Source organism: Colletotrichum truncatum (genome assembly GCF_014235925.2).
Source record: "Colletotrichum truncatum strain CMES1059 chromosome Unknown Contig_0007, whole genome shotgun sequence".
NCBI lineage: Eukaryota > Fungi > Ascomycota > Sordariomycetes > Glomerellales > Glomerellaceae > Colletotrichum > Colletotrichum truncatum.
This window is the reverse complement of record NW_027222404.1, coordinates 964339-982483: the sequence shown is the minus strand read 5'-3', so window position 1 is coordinate 982483 and position 18145 is coordinate 964339. Positions and strand designations below refer to the sequence as shown.

The window sequence follows — 18145 nt, the reverse complement described above, 5'->3', positions numbered from 1 at the left end:
CATCAGAAAGAGAGAGTCCTGGCCAAGCAAACCATCAAGGTAGACTCTAGGACCAATACCCATATTACCAGCGGTTGGGTTCTTATAGTCAAAGGCATGCCTTGACGACGGAGCTGTGTATGAAGTTGGCAATGTATGTGTCCAAACTCAGAGATTTACTCGCTCAAAAGCCGCGTGGACGACCCAGTACAAGCATGGATGTCTGGAAGCTTGCCATTCCCGACCGCGGCAATCTCGTATACGCTCTCAAACTTCATGAATTTGTACAGAACTTGTCATCGACCTCATTTTTGTCGGCTTGGAAATACAAAGTGTCGTCAATCAAGGCAGCATTAAAACGCATGAAGGTGTCACTATGGCCTTCTCGTTGTCCAGAGAGGACAATGATGTCTATCTCCTGCTTCTACCCCTTCACATATTTCTATCTAACTTCGAGATTAGAGACTGCTTTCACTTTGAGCATTCGATTGAGCAATGGCATGAGCTAAGCCATGACTCGCACTTCGCAAGATCCAAACCTGAGGTTTTGCGTAACTTCAACCATGAGCTGCATCACTTGTTCGCCTCATTGCTGCCAGCGTCTCATTATCTAACATTCAGGCACTCGACTACGTCTTGTCCCAAAAATTCGTGCTATCGAACTAGCATGAAGTAGTCATCTGGGATACCCATGAAACATTATGGCACGATTCCTTGTAGGGTTATCGGGTCCATTGTGGACTAAGACGGAGTTGCGGGGCTGAAGAAATTTCTCTCCTAGACCTAACCCACACAACCCACAACTTGCTCACAACGGCTTCGTTCTAAATCCTCTCCAAGCCCGACCGATTCCAACAGTCCAGCTGGGTTGATTTCAATCGCCCGGCTAGCTCAATCGGTAGAGCGTGAGACTCTTAATCTCAAGGTTGTGGGTTCGACCCCCACGTCGGGCTCAATTCCCGTCAGCGATTGGCAGCACCCAGCATTTTTTTTGTTTTTTGAGACTGGAACATGTTGGTCCAAGGCTACAATTGCCGGCCGTGATGTTTTTTCTTCTATGAATCGAGTCATTAGGTTTTGATATGTCTAGGAGTGTCAACATGGCAGGCAGTCTTGATCAGCTATATGAACTTTGTCGTCAACGTATCGAACAACGGTTGACAGGAAGGTCTGTCTGTCTTATGCTACTCTATGTGTTGAAAACAGCAATCGAAAATTGTGACAAGAGGTGACCGTTTCTCATCAAGATTGACTGAAAGTCCTGATTTGTGTTGTAAAAACTTAGTGCTTCGCTAAATGCGGCGTTGGCATTTGTCTAGACGCAGACATATGGCTGCTGCGATGCAACGGCCCGAGTTCTCTGTAGACATCAACATAGATTTGGACATGTGCACAAGACGCTTGAATTCTTTTCACGCACTTGATCAAAAAGAACTTCAATTATATATATTTCGTTCAGCAATAAAATTTCCATCATCATATCGTAGGCTTCAAGGTAGCCTTGTTAAGCAATCGCCATCAGTAAGTACCCTTGATTAACGTGTCCTTAGTGCGCGGAGCACAAATCAGCATATCTCAACCCGTGACCATATCTGAATACCGGATCCTTCGTATCAAAAGGCACATCTTCAAAGGACGCCTCCACGGCCTCCATCGACCGCGGCAGGTCGAAGGGAAGCTTTCCTTCAGGCGAGCTGAGGCCAAAGACGACATCCAAAAACGCATCCGTTCCGCTTCCATAACTACCAAATACGGCAGCCGCTGAGTCTACCACCTCAGGAATGGCGGCAGGGCGGTCAAGGATCACGTCCACGATGGTCGGTACAGTGGAGTAAATGGCGGCCTGGCGCTTCTTCTCCTCGTCAGAGTATTCCAAAGATCCGGCGTGGTAGTTGGCCTCGAAACCGCCGGGGCGGGGCTCATACGGTGCCTCAAGACGGAGCAGAGCGTAGTCGGCCTCCTCGGGGGTTTCAACAACGGTGTAGTTGCGAGCCTCGAGGAACGTGGCGTTGAAGCCCTCAATGTAGAACTTCGTGCTGCCTGGGATGTGCTTCAGAGGCAGGAGGTTGTCATTGTTAGTGAGGAGGGTGTAAGCGCGGCGCTGGGCGTCGTTGCCAAGACGGGCGAAATAGTCATTTCCGACAACTCTGGCAGCGGCTTCGGGATCAACGAAGGGATTGTCGAAAAGGCCAAGGAGGAACTTCTCGCGAAGAAGGCGGCGGACGGAGACATTGATGCGCTCCTCGGAAACAGTACCCTCTTTGACCAGCTGCACAATCAGCTCAGGGCGTTGCTCGCCACCGAATTGGTCACAACCAGCGTCGAGGACACGAGCGGCGCGCTCAAGTTCAGTAGTATGTTCGAGACCCCAGGCCCGAGCCGGCATATCCTGGCCACGAATGACCGTGTCGGTGATCAGACCCCAGTCTGTGACGACGATGCCTTCGAAGCCAAGCTCTTCTCTCAGAAGGTCGGTAACGATCTGTTTGTTGAAGGAGAAGCCCACGGGTTCAAACTCAGTACCAATAGGTCGGGAGTAGTACGGCATCATCTGCCTCGCGCCAGCGGCAATAGCAGCCTTGAAGGGGATCAAGTGATAGTCGAAGTTGTTACCGGGGTAGGTCTGGTTTTTGCCGTAGGTGAAATGGGAGTCCTCGCCGTTTTCCATGGGGCCACCACCGGGGAAATGCTTGGTGACGGTTGTGACGGAGTGAGGGCCGAGTTTCTCCCCTTGAAAGCCCTTGATGTACGCTACCAGAAGCTCACTAGTAAGGGTGGCGTTCTCTCCCCAGGTGTTTCCAAGACGAGCCCATCTTGGTTCTGTGGAGAGGTCAACCTGCGGATGCAAGGCAGACCGGATACCCACGGCAATGTACTCTTCGCGAGCAACCTCGGCAAACTTCTTGACCAAGTCCGCATCACGCAGAGCTGCGAGGCCCAGAGTCTCAGGCCACTGAGAGAACACACCGGCCTGGAATCCAGTACCGATGTTCTCCGTAAAGTGGTGACGAGGATCTGTTGATAGGGTGATGGGAATACCCAGACGGGTGTCAAGTGCCCGTTGCTGGGCGAGGTTGACGAACTCGGCTACTTGTTTGGCGTCGTTGATGTCGCCAACAAGGTTGAAGTGAGTCATAAACTTCTCTCCGATCATATTGTCGGTGCTGTTGCGGCGGGCAGCTGCGTCACCTTCGTCAAGGGTGCCATTGGGTCCTTGGTAGAGCTGGGTCTGGAAGAGCTGACCTGCTTTCTCTTCGAGTGTCATCCGCTGAACGAGATCTTCTACACGAGCGTTGACGCAGTAAGATGCGTTCTTGTAGATTGGGAGGGTCTCGTCCCGTTGGGACAGCCATGGTTGACCAATGGTAGGATTGCTTCTTGCGCCCAATGGCAGGGCAGCCAGGGCTAGTGTTGTGAGGGTAGTCCTCATGGTTTCTGGTCGTTTTCTAAGATGGCTACCAGAATATTTCTGAGTTTAGAAGAGAATGCTCGGTTGAAATCTAGATATGATTCTGCAATACCATCGAGAGAAGACAGGTATTTATGCTACGTATTATGGACAACACCGTAGTGTATCCTGCCTTGATCTGATGATGGATACGACATCGGGCTTTCTAGGCACGCGAGAATGGGCAATAAATGGAACTTTTTTTCTTGGCAAAGTATTCTGCGGCCTTGTGTCGGTCGAAATATGTCTCCAGAAAATATTGGTGTGGTAAAAGAGGGGTTGACGACGAAGGCATTGTGGTGAACACCCCATAGCGAGGAGGGGCTCCTCGGATGCCGGGACCTGAACAGATGAAGAACGGACGTATGCCGAGCGGATAACGGAAGCGAAAGTTTTGTGAAGAATCCGATGACGATGATGAGCGCGCTTAAACTTATAGAACTACTTACACTCAGAGGTATCGCCTTGTTGACTCCATTACTCATTTATATGGGATTCTCACAAAGATCGAGAAACTTCCTCGTTGCTGAAAACTTGTATTCTCCTCAGCTACCTTGGATCCGTGTAGGAGATGATATGCCGAAGAAAAAAACTCGATTTTCAAGCACAACAGGGACAAGGATATCGTCTGCCGGAAGAGTACACGGTCGGTTGATCTTCGGGTCACCAGCTGATCGGAACTTCGCGGGGACCCCGGACCATCCAATGACTCCATATCGATATTTACGTGCAGGTGCAACCAACCACCTGTACTTCTAGTGGTGTTACGCCGAGGCTCGAATGCCTGTATTTGCTGTATTGGGGCTCTTAATCGGCCCTACCTCGAGTCCGGCGGGACCAAACAAGTTCGTGAGGGCCGGACTAAACCCCGGGGGACTACCTGCCCCATAAAAGCCATTTGGGCCCGGGGTGGTGGAATGCTGTTTGTCACCTTACGGTGGTTTGCTCCTGGGGCAAACAGAGCACACGAGATGTATGTGGTGTTGTGATGGTGGATGCTGCGGGGAAGCGGAGATCAGTTACCATTTCGCTCAACCAGGTTGGTGGTCACCTGTCAATCCTACTTTAACGGCTCCACGTTCGGCATCTATTCTCAGGCTTGGCGTCTTCCACTTTTCTCGTCACCGCTAGGTGCTGTGTTAAGAAACCGGAGTCATGATATTGTAATGACGCTGAGGTATTGGCTCCCTTTGTCGGTTGGGTGGGGGATCGGATCCACGCTCGGAAGTCGGGCCAAAACCAAGTTTCCTAACAACAGTCGGCTACTTACCCAGTGGACGTCTTCAGAATGATGATTTGCGGAGGCGTGTCGGCTTTGTCATTGATTGGTGATAACGTGGTGAGGAAAAAAAAAAACCAAGCATTATGAGCAGAACCACAAGCTTGAGGCCGTGTTAATCTCTCACCATCATATGAACAGTTCAAGGGGTAAGAATGCCAGCTTTGGCATGAAGCAGCGAAATTGAAATTAGCAGGTTGCAAGAAGCCAAAATCAGAAAATCGATCAAGCAGGCTCGTGAGCAGGGAAAGAGTCCATCTTTAAGATTTGTCACATGAGGCCGCGATTTTCCTTGGTTAAAAGTACCTACCTTGACAAAGATGATGATACCATAGTGATTGAAATGAATGGTGGAGCTCTGCCATTTTGACTCGACACAGCTCTGATTCAAAGACGTTGGCGGCTCATTGCAAAGTGGCTCCGCGCTCCGAGTGCGGCCTAGCCATGTGATCTATTCGTGCAGGTACCAGGTGATTGTTATCGGCCAAAGCTGTAAGTTGCCGCCATAATAATGATCAGCCGGAGTATGAGGCTGCGATCTCATCTGCAAACCCGGGCGGTAAAAGGCACTGCATACGAAAGACAGGAGTGAGCTCCGTAAACGCCCATTGCACAGCTATCAAGCACAGCCATCATTTCATCCGTCCGATTTGCGATCAGCATAAACGATAAATGAAAAAGCTTTTCCATGTCATTCCCATGACAATCGTTCAATCAGACACGACGAGCAAGCCATTTGAGCTAGGTAGCCAATTTCAGAGCTTGTTACGCTATTGAGTGACTCTTTTACACAAATGCACCATTAGGTGCCTGGCGGTAACGCTAAAATCAAAATCGCCAAACATCTCACAAAATACTTCATCCCAAAGTTTAAATCAAAGCTCTATCTAAACAGACACGTTCATCCTTTCTCTTCCATGACATGGATAGAAGCAGCTTTACCAAATCATATTAGTTGATTCAACATGTTTTCCGCCACACTAGACTACTCGAGCAGCAATCTCAACCGCGACTCTTCGCGGTCAATGGCTGCTTATGAACGGCTGAGCCTGGCACGCATCACCTGGACATTGAGATGGGAAAACGTATCCTTCACTCATTGGTGGAAGGCATTGGGTTACGACGTTACCATACTGCCAGCCACCTGTGCATCTCAAAAAAGCCTGCCACCGAAAATTGTTAGTGAACGAGCGGGATTGATCTGCCCCCGTCTGTTACGAGACAGCCATAAGCTGACAGGGTTGCTTGTAACCAGGGGGCTCTTTAGCTTGAGGCTGTGACGAAGAACGACTCCTGCAAGTCGGTGATCTGAGTCTCGGGAAGAAGAGGACGAGCACCTGGGACCAGGTTTCCCTCACCATGTCATGGAGTAGAAGAGGCACTTGAAGGAAAGAAACTCTAAGGAAGGTATTGACACTTATGATAGACGAATTTCAATCAAAATGCTATCTGATATGCATTCATTCTATATGTGTGTTGTTTTGCGTCTTTTACGTGCCTGGATTTGATACGGTCTCGAGAACAGGTGTCTGTGGCTTCCAACACCAGTATTTTGACTTTTAGACTCTTTCATCAAGCTTCCATTCGGAATTTATCACCGGGAAGCTGTCTACTTTCAAATTTCTCCCCAACAGAGGTCAAAAGGCAACAGACAAAAGCTTGGTGTACCTAACCAATGATGAGTCTCCCGAGCACGTGCATCTTTTACAGCTGCCGGTCTATAGGGTGTAGGTTGTAGTAGCCGGTATACAGGTTGAATCCAGCTCGGACACGTATACGTCCCCGGGTTGGATTGGATATTGTCAAGGGTCAGACTTCCCGTAGGATTGCAGTGGCAGCTGCACACCGACCTTCAGTACGTGTGAAATGCAGAGGTGCTATCCAATTTAGCCACATGCGAAATAATACGAAACAACAGGCTGCACACTTATTGCCCGGCTGCACTTAAGTAGGAAGGATAGAATAGTAATTCAAGCGGTAAACATTTCGTGCCACCCCCTTACATAGATGTATCTTTTCCAGGACAGCCTGTAAATGCAGATATAGCTGTTGGCCCCACCTTCTCAACCATGCAGTATTACTACCCCTGGTAAGACTTCGATGATTCTTACTTCCTGTTGGTACTATGCTCTTCTGTCTCGCTTTGTTCATAAACATGGTGATCTACCCCGCAAGAACCGTTGGATAAGAATATAGCCTTATTTCGCACCTCCCCTTCTCATCACTTGGTCCTTTTTTCTTCCTTCTAAAACATCTTCCAATATCCTACCCTTTATTGTTTTCGCCATTAACCGCCGCTCGACGCCTTACAATGTCGACATTAGACACATATGCGGTTGGGCAGCAGCAGGCCGAAGCTCCCCCTTCCGTCGGCCTGCTCTCCCGCCAGGCTAAGCGCCTCTTCTGGACCCTTCAAGGCCCCCTAGATTCCTCAGTCTTCGTCATGCCCGAGAGCCTAGACCCGGACGCGCCCCGGGAGGCTTATTTCCAACAGACAGACACCGGCACGAGCTGTCACCCAGTCTCAAAGGAAGCTCTCACAGACAGCAAGCCCGCTTCCATTACTGTTCAGTCGTCAGAGCTCGGTGACTGGGCGAGCAGCTGGTGGGAGTTGCACTATGAACATGACGACCAGGCGGACGATGACGATGACGACGACCAATCAGCCTCAGGCCCCCAACGGTGCTCGGGTTGCGGTGAGATAGGCCCCCGAGACTATGAACCGCTGGTGGTGAGAGCTTCGGAGAAGTCCTATGTTACCGTGCATGACTTTGTAAAGGCCGTACACCCCTGGCTGATGGCACAGCGGGACGAGATCTTGCAGGCCCGGAGCGTGGGTAAAGAGACGACTCCCGCCACGGACACAAAGCTGGTGGTGATGGCTACCCAACCCGAGTATGTGAGCACCATGGAAGAAGAAAGCTGGCACTCAGACAGGAGATGGGCACTTGACGAAGCATACCGTTACGAGGGCCCTCTAGGCCAATACGGACTTGGGACGAAACCTGGCGCGGTCGGTGTGCAAGATGAAGGGCCCAGGGGCACGAAGCGAGCTCGCCGAGACTGATGATTTGGCGTAGAATTCGACCGAGAGCAGGTTTCCCCATCAAGATTGCCCGCATGCACAGATTTGCGCATGAACCAAGTAGATAGATGAAGTTCTTAGGATTAAGTCATTAATGGGCATGTAAGTAAATTACCTTATACGTAGGAAACTACCCAATGGGTAATTAATAATCATTGCAAATGAGGCCAAAAGGAAAGAAGAAAAAATATTGAAGTCAACCAACACTCAAGTCGTTTGCAACATGATTCCATGAAGTTATCAGCAACGCAAGTTCGTCAAAGCCTAGATTCAGCGTATCCTACCAGCCCAGGATGTCTGACAGTTCCGGTGTGGGACTACAGAATTGCCTTAGTGAACACATTGAAAGCGTTTGATGCCAATAAAGTGGGGGCAGGGTAACCTTAGCGTACTTAGTGCAAGCCATGTCCTTCCTGTTCGGGGTATCTATGCGGAAGGATTCCAGTCGAGGACACGCCCGGACGATGAGGTGAACCGGTCCAATATCTTTCTACCTGGTTGGTGAAGACTCCGTTTAGAAAATAGAGAGAGAGGAAAAAAATCGTCTGGTGTTTCAAAGGTTCTGCATTAAGACTTGGAGCAAAATCAGAGTCTCAATCGTTACCGGCTACGTGAGATATTTTTTCAGGAGCGGGAAAAAAGACGCATTCAAATTAGATTAAAAAGAAAAAGGAAAAAAATTGGTAGCTTCTCTTTGATTGAGCGTGTCATCCTTAGTGCAGGGGCCATGCTACTGTGAGGAAGTTAGTGACTGAACGATGACTCGAACTCATGACCTCTAAGGGTAAACTTACATCTTCTCTGTATCGTTTCAAATTGACCAAATGCCCGAAGGCGAAATTCTTGGTCATTAGGTCGCTTATAACCCCTTGAGCTGGCTTGGAGGCCCCACAGCTGTGGACCAATCAGTGGGTCACCTTCCTATCCACTTATTCGTTCCGATTTTGGGCCGTGCTATCCGGAATAATCAACGCCGGTTTCCCCGCCACAATAATTTGTACACACTAGCAAATTCGTCTCATTGCTCGTGCACAAGAGTATTTGACCATGCCCCACAGAAACCTGATCTCATGTTCGACTGGCCAGGTGCAGCTTGTACACTGAAGCATAAATTCATCACTCTGTGTAATTTACCATCGACCATTTTTCTCTTTCAAGGGGACCAAGTAGAACGGACAAGATGTAACTTTCTCTGCGACAGATCCACCGTAGCACAAACAACAATACTCTAACGTGAGTACTCTAAGAGGTACTGTATTCTCTGAGAGTTCTGCATTTCGGAAACACGTCTCTCATTTATAGAATCCAAAAGAGCTTGGGTTGAAAAAATTGTTATATCACTGGGCAGAAGTTGGGTTCAAATATCTGTTGGTTCAAGCATCTGGCTTAGGTAAGAGGGTTATGGCGAAAGCCTCAGTTATCGTGAGGCTCTCCCACAGTACCAGAGAATTCCTCATGTTACATGTTCTTCCCAGGCTATTTCGGTAAGAACCGTCCCACACACATACACACATGGCAGGTCACTGCTACCTTACAATTTGTGCTGGCCATCGTAGAACCGAAGTACGTATCAGAACATGCCCGTTCTTTAGCAGCCGATCATTGTGGAGCTAGCACAATCCCGTGTTGAAATTAGCAACCTGGCAGCTTCTGGTATCCATCCCCACTGGCTATCACCAACAGGGATCATCTGGCGTTGTGGCAGAGTGGTCTAATGCGCAAGACTAGAAATCTTGTTCCTTCGGGAGCGTCTGTTCGAATCAGGCCAATGTCGATCTTTTTTGCTTAGTCCTAGCAGATTAAGCACAAGGGATATAGACCGGGAATACATAAAGGCAAGTCATTCATACCTGCAATTCAAGCTGGCTATGCTACTTTCTAATCCTTCATACTACTTAATAGTTTAGATTATAAAATAAAAACTGGCTTGCATCCTTGCAGCATCGGTAGTAAGGCTGCCTAGATGAATAGCCCTTGGGGCATAGAGAAACATCCCTACTCATCTGTCAAGGTGCCAGAGTGGTTAATGGGCTGCCCTGCTACGGAAAACCGATACTAATTGGTAATCCAGCTGATAGGCAGTGGCTTCGGTCGCGCAGGTTCGAATCCTGTCCTTGACGCAAGATTTGTTTTTTGAGTGAGCTGTCACTCCTTTTTATTCTGTCTTACACAAGAGCGCGCAGATTCCTTGCGCCTGCAAAAAACAGTAGCCTTATCTGTATATGCTTTAATGCATCAATCAAGACAGCCAAGGACAAAAACGTTGTAGCAAAAACTGTTGATACGAACTTTTGAGCTGACAGCCTACAAGCGGTCAAGGAGAAGCGAAAAGCTATTCTCATTATTTTTAAATTTGTTGAATAAATGATAAGTGTCTTACCAGACCACGATAACCACTTTGACAAGACATCATACCCTCCCAACGCCTTATAGGTGTCGTACACTACTAATCACACCACGAGGATATGGACCCAGGATTGGCGAAGCAAGTCTTGGAGTTGTCGTGCTCACAAGGAAAGCCATTTGTGCCCGCTGTGATAGTTATTAGAGTCTTTTACGGACACGTACGCCACAGAGTAGGATACGACAACACAGTCACTCACTGTTTTTGCATACAGATTCCATGGTGTCACCGTCGATGACATTACCGCCGGGGCCGACCGAGGTGCACTGCTAGATGTGAGTTGAGGTTCAATCCAAAATGGATACCAGAAGCGCATGACGCCTCAGGAGACAATAACCTACACGTCCACTCGGAGTGTCATACCTCACGTGGTTTTCGCTGTCGGGCCACTAGTGAAAAGGCAGTAAGCAAACGTACAAGATAGAGATTTTCGAAATATCCCGAGTAAGTACTGTTCAAATCACATACCTCTGAATCGATATGTTGATTATACGCATCGCAAGCCTTGGTCGTAATACGCCAGATATAGCTTCCTCCGTTGTGACAAGTGCAGGAGTAGTGCCAATCTGCGTCACTTTGGAAAGGCTATAGTTAGTCACGGAATTTCATAGCTTTGTTTCCTTCTTGTGAAGCAGGCTAAAGCGACGCATTGGCAACTACAACGATGGGTTATTGGCAGACTTACGCTGAAAAGACAAACAAGGCAAAGGCGACGAATGCAAGAAGACATATACGCATATTTGGGAATAGTGAAATGGAAAGAGGCTAGAAACTAAGAGAGATCTATGTTTGCGTAGAAACAGAGTCCAGAATGGTTCTCATATGATTTGCGAGACCTAACACCTACGGGAAACCTGATGGAAGATATAGCAAAGAATCATACAGCAAGACATTGTCCAAGAGCCATGCAACTGACTCATTTACCACTTCCATTAACCAAAACGAATCAACTGGATGACGTTAAGACAACTTCCATAATAGATCAAGATATCTGCCCGTGAGCACCAGTCAGTGGTTCTCCACTTTAGTTGGGCTGATTACCATATAATGGGACAATTATGGGAGGGGTGGGTGTTCTTTAAGCATATTAATGGATCATCTGATCCAGTTAGGGCGCGTGCAGGTGCCTACTTTAGCTCCATCGACAGCATTGTTGGATACCGCTATCTTGACGAAGTGGTCCGTACGAGTCATCGTCCGTAGATTTGGTCTGAATGGCCGATATCCCATTTGATCGTAGGACGCGTGTTACTTATAGTTAATATAAACAGATATTACTAGTGGTCTAGTACTAATCGTGGGCTGAGTCTTATGATGGAGATCGTTGGCAATATTAGACTGATTATATAACCCCTCTGGAAGCCAATCAGCAGAAAGGTTATCCGAAGATGCGGTCTTTTCGGGATCACCCGACACCATAATAGACACCTAAAGGCATTCCTCGTTAAGGTGAAGAGGGGCACAGCGCCCAACGAATACGATGTATTTGATTGCATTTCTAGCATTGAAACTGCCAACAACTTTAGCAGGGGTTGACTGTCTCTGCCGAAGGCCTTCAGATCAGCTTGTACAATGATTCAAAAACATGATTACGTTGAAATTAGCCGACTACTCTTTCATACAAAATGACTAGAAGCCTCAAATATTAGAAATATGTCGGTGCATTTCCTCATGTCGGAGAGCGGGTAACATCTACAAGCCCACCGGCGGCCTCTAAGCAGCTCTGATACTACATGGCTGCTCGACGGCTTTAACCCCGCATAATGGTCTAAATTATACTGCTAATCGTTTTAGATATTCGGTTTCAAGGTGGCAGATCATTCCGTGCTAGATAAGCGTCGGCACGTGTCCCTCGTAACGTAAACGAGTTGTTCGGACTACCCTCAGCAACGTACGTGGAGTCATAATCCCAGCCGTCATACTACAGCGCAACTATGAAAAAGAATGGAGAACGCGTGAGAAACGGTTGGCGCTAGCTTTGGAGTTGTTATCGCCGTTTACGACTCACTCCACCTTCTCTGCTGGATGAGTATGGCGTGATAGTAGCCACTAACTAAAAAATGGCAAAGATTTTCAAGACTATACAGGACAAGGGTGGTATCATTAGTCTAATTGATGTTGTTGGTATAACCTGCAACCAGACCCTGGATCTCGTAATGATCATATGGTCTGCGTAAGATGCCATTACTCAAGAGTCTGTACATTCAGGCTGTTCTCCTCAAAGCCATATAATTTCGAGGCCCTTTCATCGTTGATCTGCACATCAAAAGTTGAAACAAACTCATGCCCATAACTTTAACTGCTAATTCTAAGATTACATTACTCTCTTTTGCAGCCGAAATGATGAGAACCGTCCTTTCTTTTGCCATGTTTGCACTTGCTGCGTCTGCCCCCACCCCAGAGGCTACGAAAAACAGCCCAGAGAGTTTACCATCTTCTATTTCATCTTTGCACCTTGCCAACGATGACATTGTTATATACGGTGTCAACGGCGAGTACAAGGTCATTAAAGAGACCGAATTTCAGAATCTGACCGCTGCCGGCATTCTGACCTATAATGGCAACGATCAAGTTAACACACCCGACCTCTCTAGTGTCTCGAAAGAACTGGAAGCCCGCGACTGCGATGGGCGCAACATCGAGTATGAAATCACCAACACTAATGACTTTCTGGACTGGGATGTCCAGGTCTCCCCCGTCATTGGGGCACAGCAGGCACCCGTACTTATTGCCATCGCGCGGGGTTATCAAGTGGCAGACGCGGTCTCTGTGGCGGAGACTGCGGGCATCGAAGCTGAAGGCCTCTCTCTTAGCCTTAAGATTGAGTACCAGACAACTTGGACTACTACTGATACGACTACGATCACTTATACAGTTCCTACGGGACAATACGGCGTCATCGTTAGCCAGCCCTGGGTCCACCGCATATCCGGTACCGCCTACAGCTCGTGCGGCACTGGCGAGGCAACTCGAGAGAACTTTATGGTTACGACCCATACAAGCCAAACCTACGGGAACTTGAACTGGGTTAAGGGGGTCTTCCGCCTCTGTGCGAATACAAACTATCCTGTGCCTTATTGCAACGGTCAGGGCTCTCATTACTGAGACAAATCAGCTATTTAGCATTGCCACTATCATTAATTTGTGGCTGCTGGGCAGCCAGCCTCACGAAAAAGTGAAGGATTCTCTTTTTTGTAACTATATTGTGGACATTTGAGAATAAACATATACTACCTAGGGTTTACTTAAAGCACCAAGTTCTCACTCCTTGTATAAGGCTATGGAAGCAGTTGGATGAAGTGATATGATAATCATTGTCTACTCACTCCAAATTCCCCCCTTTCCTTTAGCTTTAATTTTCATGACTTGAAAATGGATCTTCCAGACGAGTTGTAATAGCATAACAACAAAGCTTTACACAGGTCTGCTGTCAATCGACCTTTAAAGATAGTGCCGAAGTAGCCTGAGTGGCCGCCTTGGTCTCATTTCTGTCGGCTATGTATTCTCTTCTCTCATTGAGATGGCTGCAAGATAAGCCTCCTATAGGTAACCAAAGGCATCTCCTTGTCATCGTATACTGATAAGATCAAATGCATCGTCTAGCAAATTCTGCTTAGTATAGACCTCCGTTAAGCACCTGACGAATAAACAAGCTTACCTGGTTGCGTTTTGGCTCTACAATGACTGAACTTCCGTCAAGAGACAAAGATGTGATGTTCAGGTCTTTACTGACAAGGGGAATGTCGAACCCCTCCAACCCTCTCCCGCCTGCCTCACGGTAGTGGAACCACTCGTACTTGAGATTATCATTGTCTGGGTCCCAACTCTCGGATGCGTCAAAAACGATGCGGTATTCATACTTGGGCACAAACTTATAATGGGTTAACTTTTTATTGACGTGGGCGATAGACCACTTGATATTCAGCGTCTTCTAATGTGCAGCAACGAGCAAGACTTATCATCGACGTTCACACTCGGCAACGGACTTTGTCGGATTCAAGCCATGAAGCCATGCTTCATCTTCAAAGACTCATAGAGGCAATGCGGTACGAATTATCAGAATTTTGCGACACGCCAGCTTACGGGCGCTCACCGCACTGCCTTCGGCACTGCGAAATGGCGTGACCATCGTAGATTCCAAGGTCGTCCATGCATTGCACGACGCACTATTTCAGTATTAGCGTGCAATTCAACTTGAATAATGTTTCATTTAGTACATACCTGCGACAACTGACGCTTTTCAGCAGGGGCAGCAGCAACGACCTCAGGGGCGGGCTCTCTCTTGATCTTGACTTCGCCACAGTCCTGGCGGCAAAAGTAGACAGCCTTGCCATCCCAGATATCGAGTTCCTTAAGGCAGGCTTCAACACACTGATTTCTCTGTTAGTCTATCAGGTCGTCCGAATTGCAGAGGGATTGGCCCTACCGGAGAGTATTGACGCTTCTCAACGGGAACTGGGCCAGCTGCAGCCGCAACGGCCACAAGGGTAGCGAGGACAGAGAGAAACTGCATTTTGAAAGATGAGAATAAGGGTAGATATGTTTAACTTGGATTTTTGTCGCGGTTGAGGTGAGTATGATTTGAATTTTGAGCTGAAATGGAACTCAATTTATAGATATTTCAACTTAGCCAAGCCTCTGGTGTCTGCATCAGAGAGATGGGCAACATCTTAGAAGTTACAGTTGATAAGAGACACTCTTGGCACGCATGCGACGAACTGAAAACAAATGGCCTATAGGAATTGCAGCAAGCGCCCGCGGAGGTGGTATCAGATCCCATAGGATTTGCCAAGGCGGTCATACTAGGCCTAAGCAGACTGTGAGATGCCTATACGGGTTTTAATCAGCGATGGAGACTCGGACTTCCTAGGGTTAAATTCTTCGCCTTCCCATCATGGCCTAGGAGATTCGGACTCGTCTTACTGTTCCAGACTTGTGTCTCACGGAATTGAGGGTTAGCTTGTTTGAATTCCTGTACTCCATGATGCTTTGCTGAGGCGCAGCGCGTTCTCTCTATTCGTTGCAAGGCAAACGTACCAGAGACGCTAGCTTTGATAGACGCCTTTCCACATTTTCTGCCGCAGAACAGATCACAAGGTCGCTGTCAGCGCGCCCCCTCGACGTTATTTTTGAGCCAAGTGGGATCTGCGGGCGTCGCTTAACAGGATTAATCGACTCTGGTTAGTCGGGCGACAGGGGCACACCGATATGCTTAGATCGTTGACAATCTGTTTTATTGGCTACCGACAAACCTGTGCAACGCTCCTCCTCCCTTCTAATAAGCCTAAAGTTTAGTGGTTTTTGGATAAGATACCAAAAGAGGAAAGAAGGAGTCGAATATCAACAAGCGGTTAGCGATTGGTTATGCACTTTTACCACACTGGTTTTAAAAAGAGGACCTGATGTATCATTTCTTTTATTGCAAATCTGATTTTAAGCATGTCTAGCGCAAGCTAATGTTCACGACAGGGAATGAAATCATCGCTAATCGAATTGAATGACTTTGCAATGGTTTGGTTAATGTTGTATGGAGTACTTTCAGGTCATCAATTCTTTGGAAGATGCTGCCTAGAGACGCGAGTATCTCCCTTGTAACTTATTAATTCATGTGACAGAATATGTCAGAAGCTTTACGAATGGAAATTTAGTCTTCACGCAATTCAAGATCTAAACAGCTTGACAGCATTCGATCTTTTGTTCTCTGTTCTGCCGTTCGCCAATAGTAACACGTGTTATCCGGGATACGTAGCCAGAAAGCCACCTGGGGCAAGCATTTTAGGGGGGTTTCAGGCATGCTGTGTTTATGTAAGTTTTCATTGCAATTTCGTTCGCATACTCCCAACCCTAACAAAAACTGAGATGAACTTGGTCTTTAATAGGATAAACATAGATAAACGATAGTGAAGTGGATTTGCACTCGCTGAATGAACACCGAAAAATATCCGTGACTGATTAAGCACATACCATTCACGTGGTCATTTAGATTCAAAGTAAAGTTTATTTATTTTTCTATGGAAAAGGCCTCCTGGGCCAAGTTATTGTTTTCCTTAGACGCTCGTTTGCCTGCCAGCATTGGGAAACGACATCTGAGCTCCGCGGGCCAGACGCGCTGAATGACCGGTGATGTTTGGATCGTCACCCAGGAAATTGTTGGGGAACCCAATCTCGAACGGCTTGACACTCTCCAAAAAGGCAATCTGCTCATCAGTGAGCTTTATCTTGAGGGCGTTAATGTTGTCTTTGAGGTGCTCGACCTTTCGGCCGCCAACGATAGGGAAAACATTCGGCGCTTTGCTGCGGACGTATGCAAGAGCGATAGCAGTCACGCTTTCTGTGTTGTGTTCGCTCGCAACCTTGGCTAGCGCTTCGCTGATCCTGATCTCCATCTCGGTCTGCTCGCCAGAGCTGACGAATGATCTCAAACCCTCACCGCTCTTCTTGCGCTCCTCGATAGCTTTCTTCGATTGGAACTTGCCTGAGCCCAGGACATCCCAAGGACACAGGGCCATGCCGAACATCTTAGCCATGGGGAGGATATCGCGTTCGAAGTCGCGGTGCATCACGCTCCAGCGGCCTTGGTAGACGCTGAATGGCGTCTTTCCGTGGTCAATGGCATAGGTGTTTGCTGCACTTACGACCCAAGCTGGTGTATCTGAGATACCGAGGTAAAGAACCTTGCCTTGCTCGATAAGGATGTGCAGAGAATCCATAATCTCCTTGATGGAGGTTGTGTAATCCCACCAGTGCAGGTACAGAATGTCGATGAAATCAGTGCGCAGCTTCTTAAGCGATGCCTCAACGCTCACGTGAAGGCTTCGGCGGTGGTTGCCCATGAAGTTTGCTGTGTTTCCCTTGCCGTATGCGTGATTCCTGAAATCCGAAGTGTATTTGGTGGCGATAACCATGCGATCTCTGTTGCCCCTCTCCTGCATCCAGTCGCCGATCCAGGTTTCCGACTGCTCATCCTGGTAGTTGTTGGCCGTGTCGATGAAGTTGCCGCCGGATTCAAAATAAGCATCCAAAAGCTTGAAAGACTGTTCCTTGTTCATTGCACCCATTGCCTCTGCCCAGGCGTCGCCAATGGACATGGCGCCGAGGGCCAGAGGCGATACCCGAATTCCAGCATTGGATGATAAGTACTCGGAGTCTGCCAAGCTCAGTTGGAGGTTCGGGGGCGGGTGCGAGGAAGTTTGACATTTCAGGCAAGCTTTCCTTTCGTTTTTTTTTTTTGTGTATTGAATTGCCGTCTAGGGAATTGGGGCCAATGGTTGGTGGTATACGGTTCAGTAGGAAACGTAGTTCAAGGTTGTGAAGCCAGGAGTTGCCTATGAAGGTTGTTTTATAGTTGCTGGAATGAGGGGTTGCGGCTGTAAATGGTTAGCTTGGCAACCTGTTTCATGAATTCTCGGACATATTCGCCGGATTTTAGAAAAGCACCAGATCCAACTCACAAAATGTCCAGCTAGCATTGAAGCTGACGTGATACTCAGATGCGGGGATCTGTTGCGATGACGTAAATGGGCAACACGTATAGCTCGCAGAGCAAACAAGAGCCGACCTTATCGGGCTTAACAGCATGCACAGGCCAGTATAGATGTTTACGCCGAAGGATTCATTCCGGTACATGTCGTTGGCGGGGAAGTGCCGTGCGTTTTCCGGAAACAGAGCGGAGTTTACAGGCTATTTCCAGGGCAAGCTATCGGCACTCGGCTCCTTGAGAAAGGCGAGATGGAACTCTAACACAAACCTTGATAACCCATTGCCTTTGGTGATGGACTCGTTGATCGAATTCTTTGCGAAAGTAGGCTTTCACAGCTGACCTGTATCTCGGCTTGCATTATAACTGCATTTCCAGCACAAATACTAGACTTCAAACAAATAGGATCAGAGCCATGTGTCCCCTTTATCAGAGCTAGGGAATTGAGAGGCTCAGTAGGAGATTTCAACCGA

General features: G+C 47.9%; 6 protein-coding genes across 6 annotated transcripts; 2 read left to right on the top strand and 4 right to left on the bottom strand.

Annotated features, from left to right (window-relative positions):
- Positions 1–1525: 1525 nt before the first annotated feature.
- On the bottom strand, positions 1526–3409 carry CTRU02_210661 (periplasmic beta-glucosidase precursor; the record flags this gene model as incomplete). Its single annotated transcript, XM_036722088.1, has 1 exon — positions 1526–3409. One exon carries the CDS (start codon positions 3407–3409, stop codon positions 1526–1528), a length of 1884 nt encoding a protein of 627 aa, XP_036586460.1.
- Positions 3410–7017: 3608 nt separating this feature from the next.
- On the top strand, positions 7018–7773 carry CTRU02_210660 (uncharacterized protein; the record flags this gene model as incomplete). Its single annotated transcript, XM_036722089.1, has 1 exon — positions 7018–7773. The coding sequence occupies one exon, from the start codon at positions 7018–7020 to the stop codon at positions 7771–7773; it is 756 nt and encodes a 251-aa protein (XP_036586461.1).
- A 2464-nt stretch (positions 7774–10237) lies between these two features.
- On the bottom strand, positions 10238–10933 carry CTRU02_210659 (uncharacterized protein; the record flags this gene model as incomplete). The annotated part of the gene is made up of 5 exons (XM_070205487.1): positions 10238–10323; positions 10395–10461; positions 10537–10584; positions 10664–10769; positions 10881–10933. 5 exons carry the CDS (start codon positions 10931–10933, stop codon positions 10238–10240), a joined length of 360 nt encoding a protein of 119 aa, XP_070060730.1.
- Positions 10934–12538: 1605 nt separating this feature from the next.
- On the top strand, positions 12539–13300 carry CTRU02_210658 (uncharacterized protein; the record flags this gene model as incomplete). The annotated part of the gene is made up of 1 exon (XM_036722090.1): positions 12539–13300. One exon carries the CDS (start codon positions 12539–12541, stop codon positions 13298–13300), a length of 762 nt encoding a protein of 253 aa, XP_036586462.1.
- A 974-nt stretch (positions 13301–14274) lies between these two features.
- CTRU02_210657 (uncharacterized protein) lies at positions 14275–14708 on the bottom strand (the record flags this gene model as incomplete). Its single annotated transcript, XM_036722091.1, has 3 exons — positions 14275–14361; positions 14417–14566; positions 14622–14708. The coding sequence occupies 3 exons, from the start codon at positions 14706–14708 to the stop codon at positions 14275–14277; spliced, it is 324 nt and encodes a 107-aa protein (XP_036586463.1).
- A 1534-nt stretch (positions 14709–16242) lies between these two features.
- On the bottom strand, positions 16243–17283 carry CTRU02_210656 (aryl-alcohol dehydrogenase; the record flags this gene model as incomplete). Its single annotated transcript, XM_036722092.1, has 1 exon — positions 16243–17283. One exon carries the CDS (start codon positions 17281–17283, stop codon positions 16243–16245), a length of 1041 nt encoding a protein of 346 aa, XP_036586464.1.
- Positions 17284–18145: the final 862 nt, after the last annotated feature.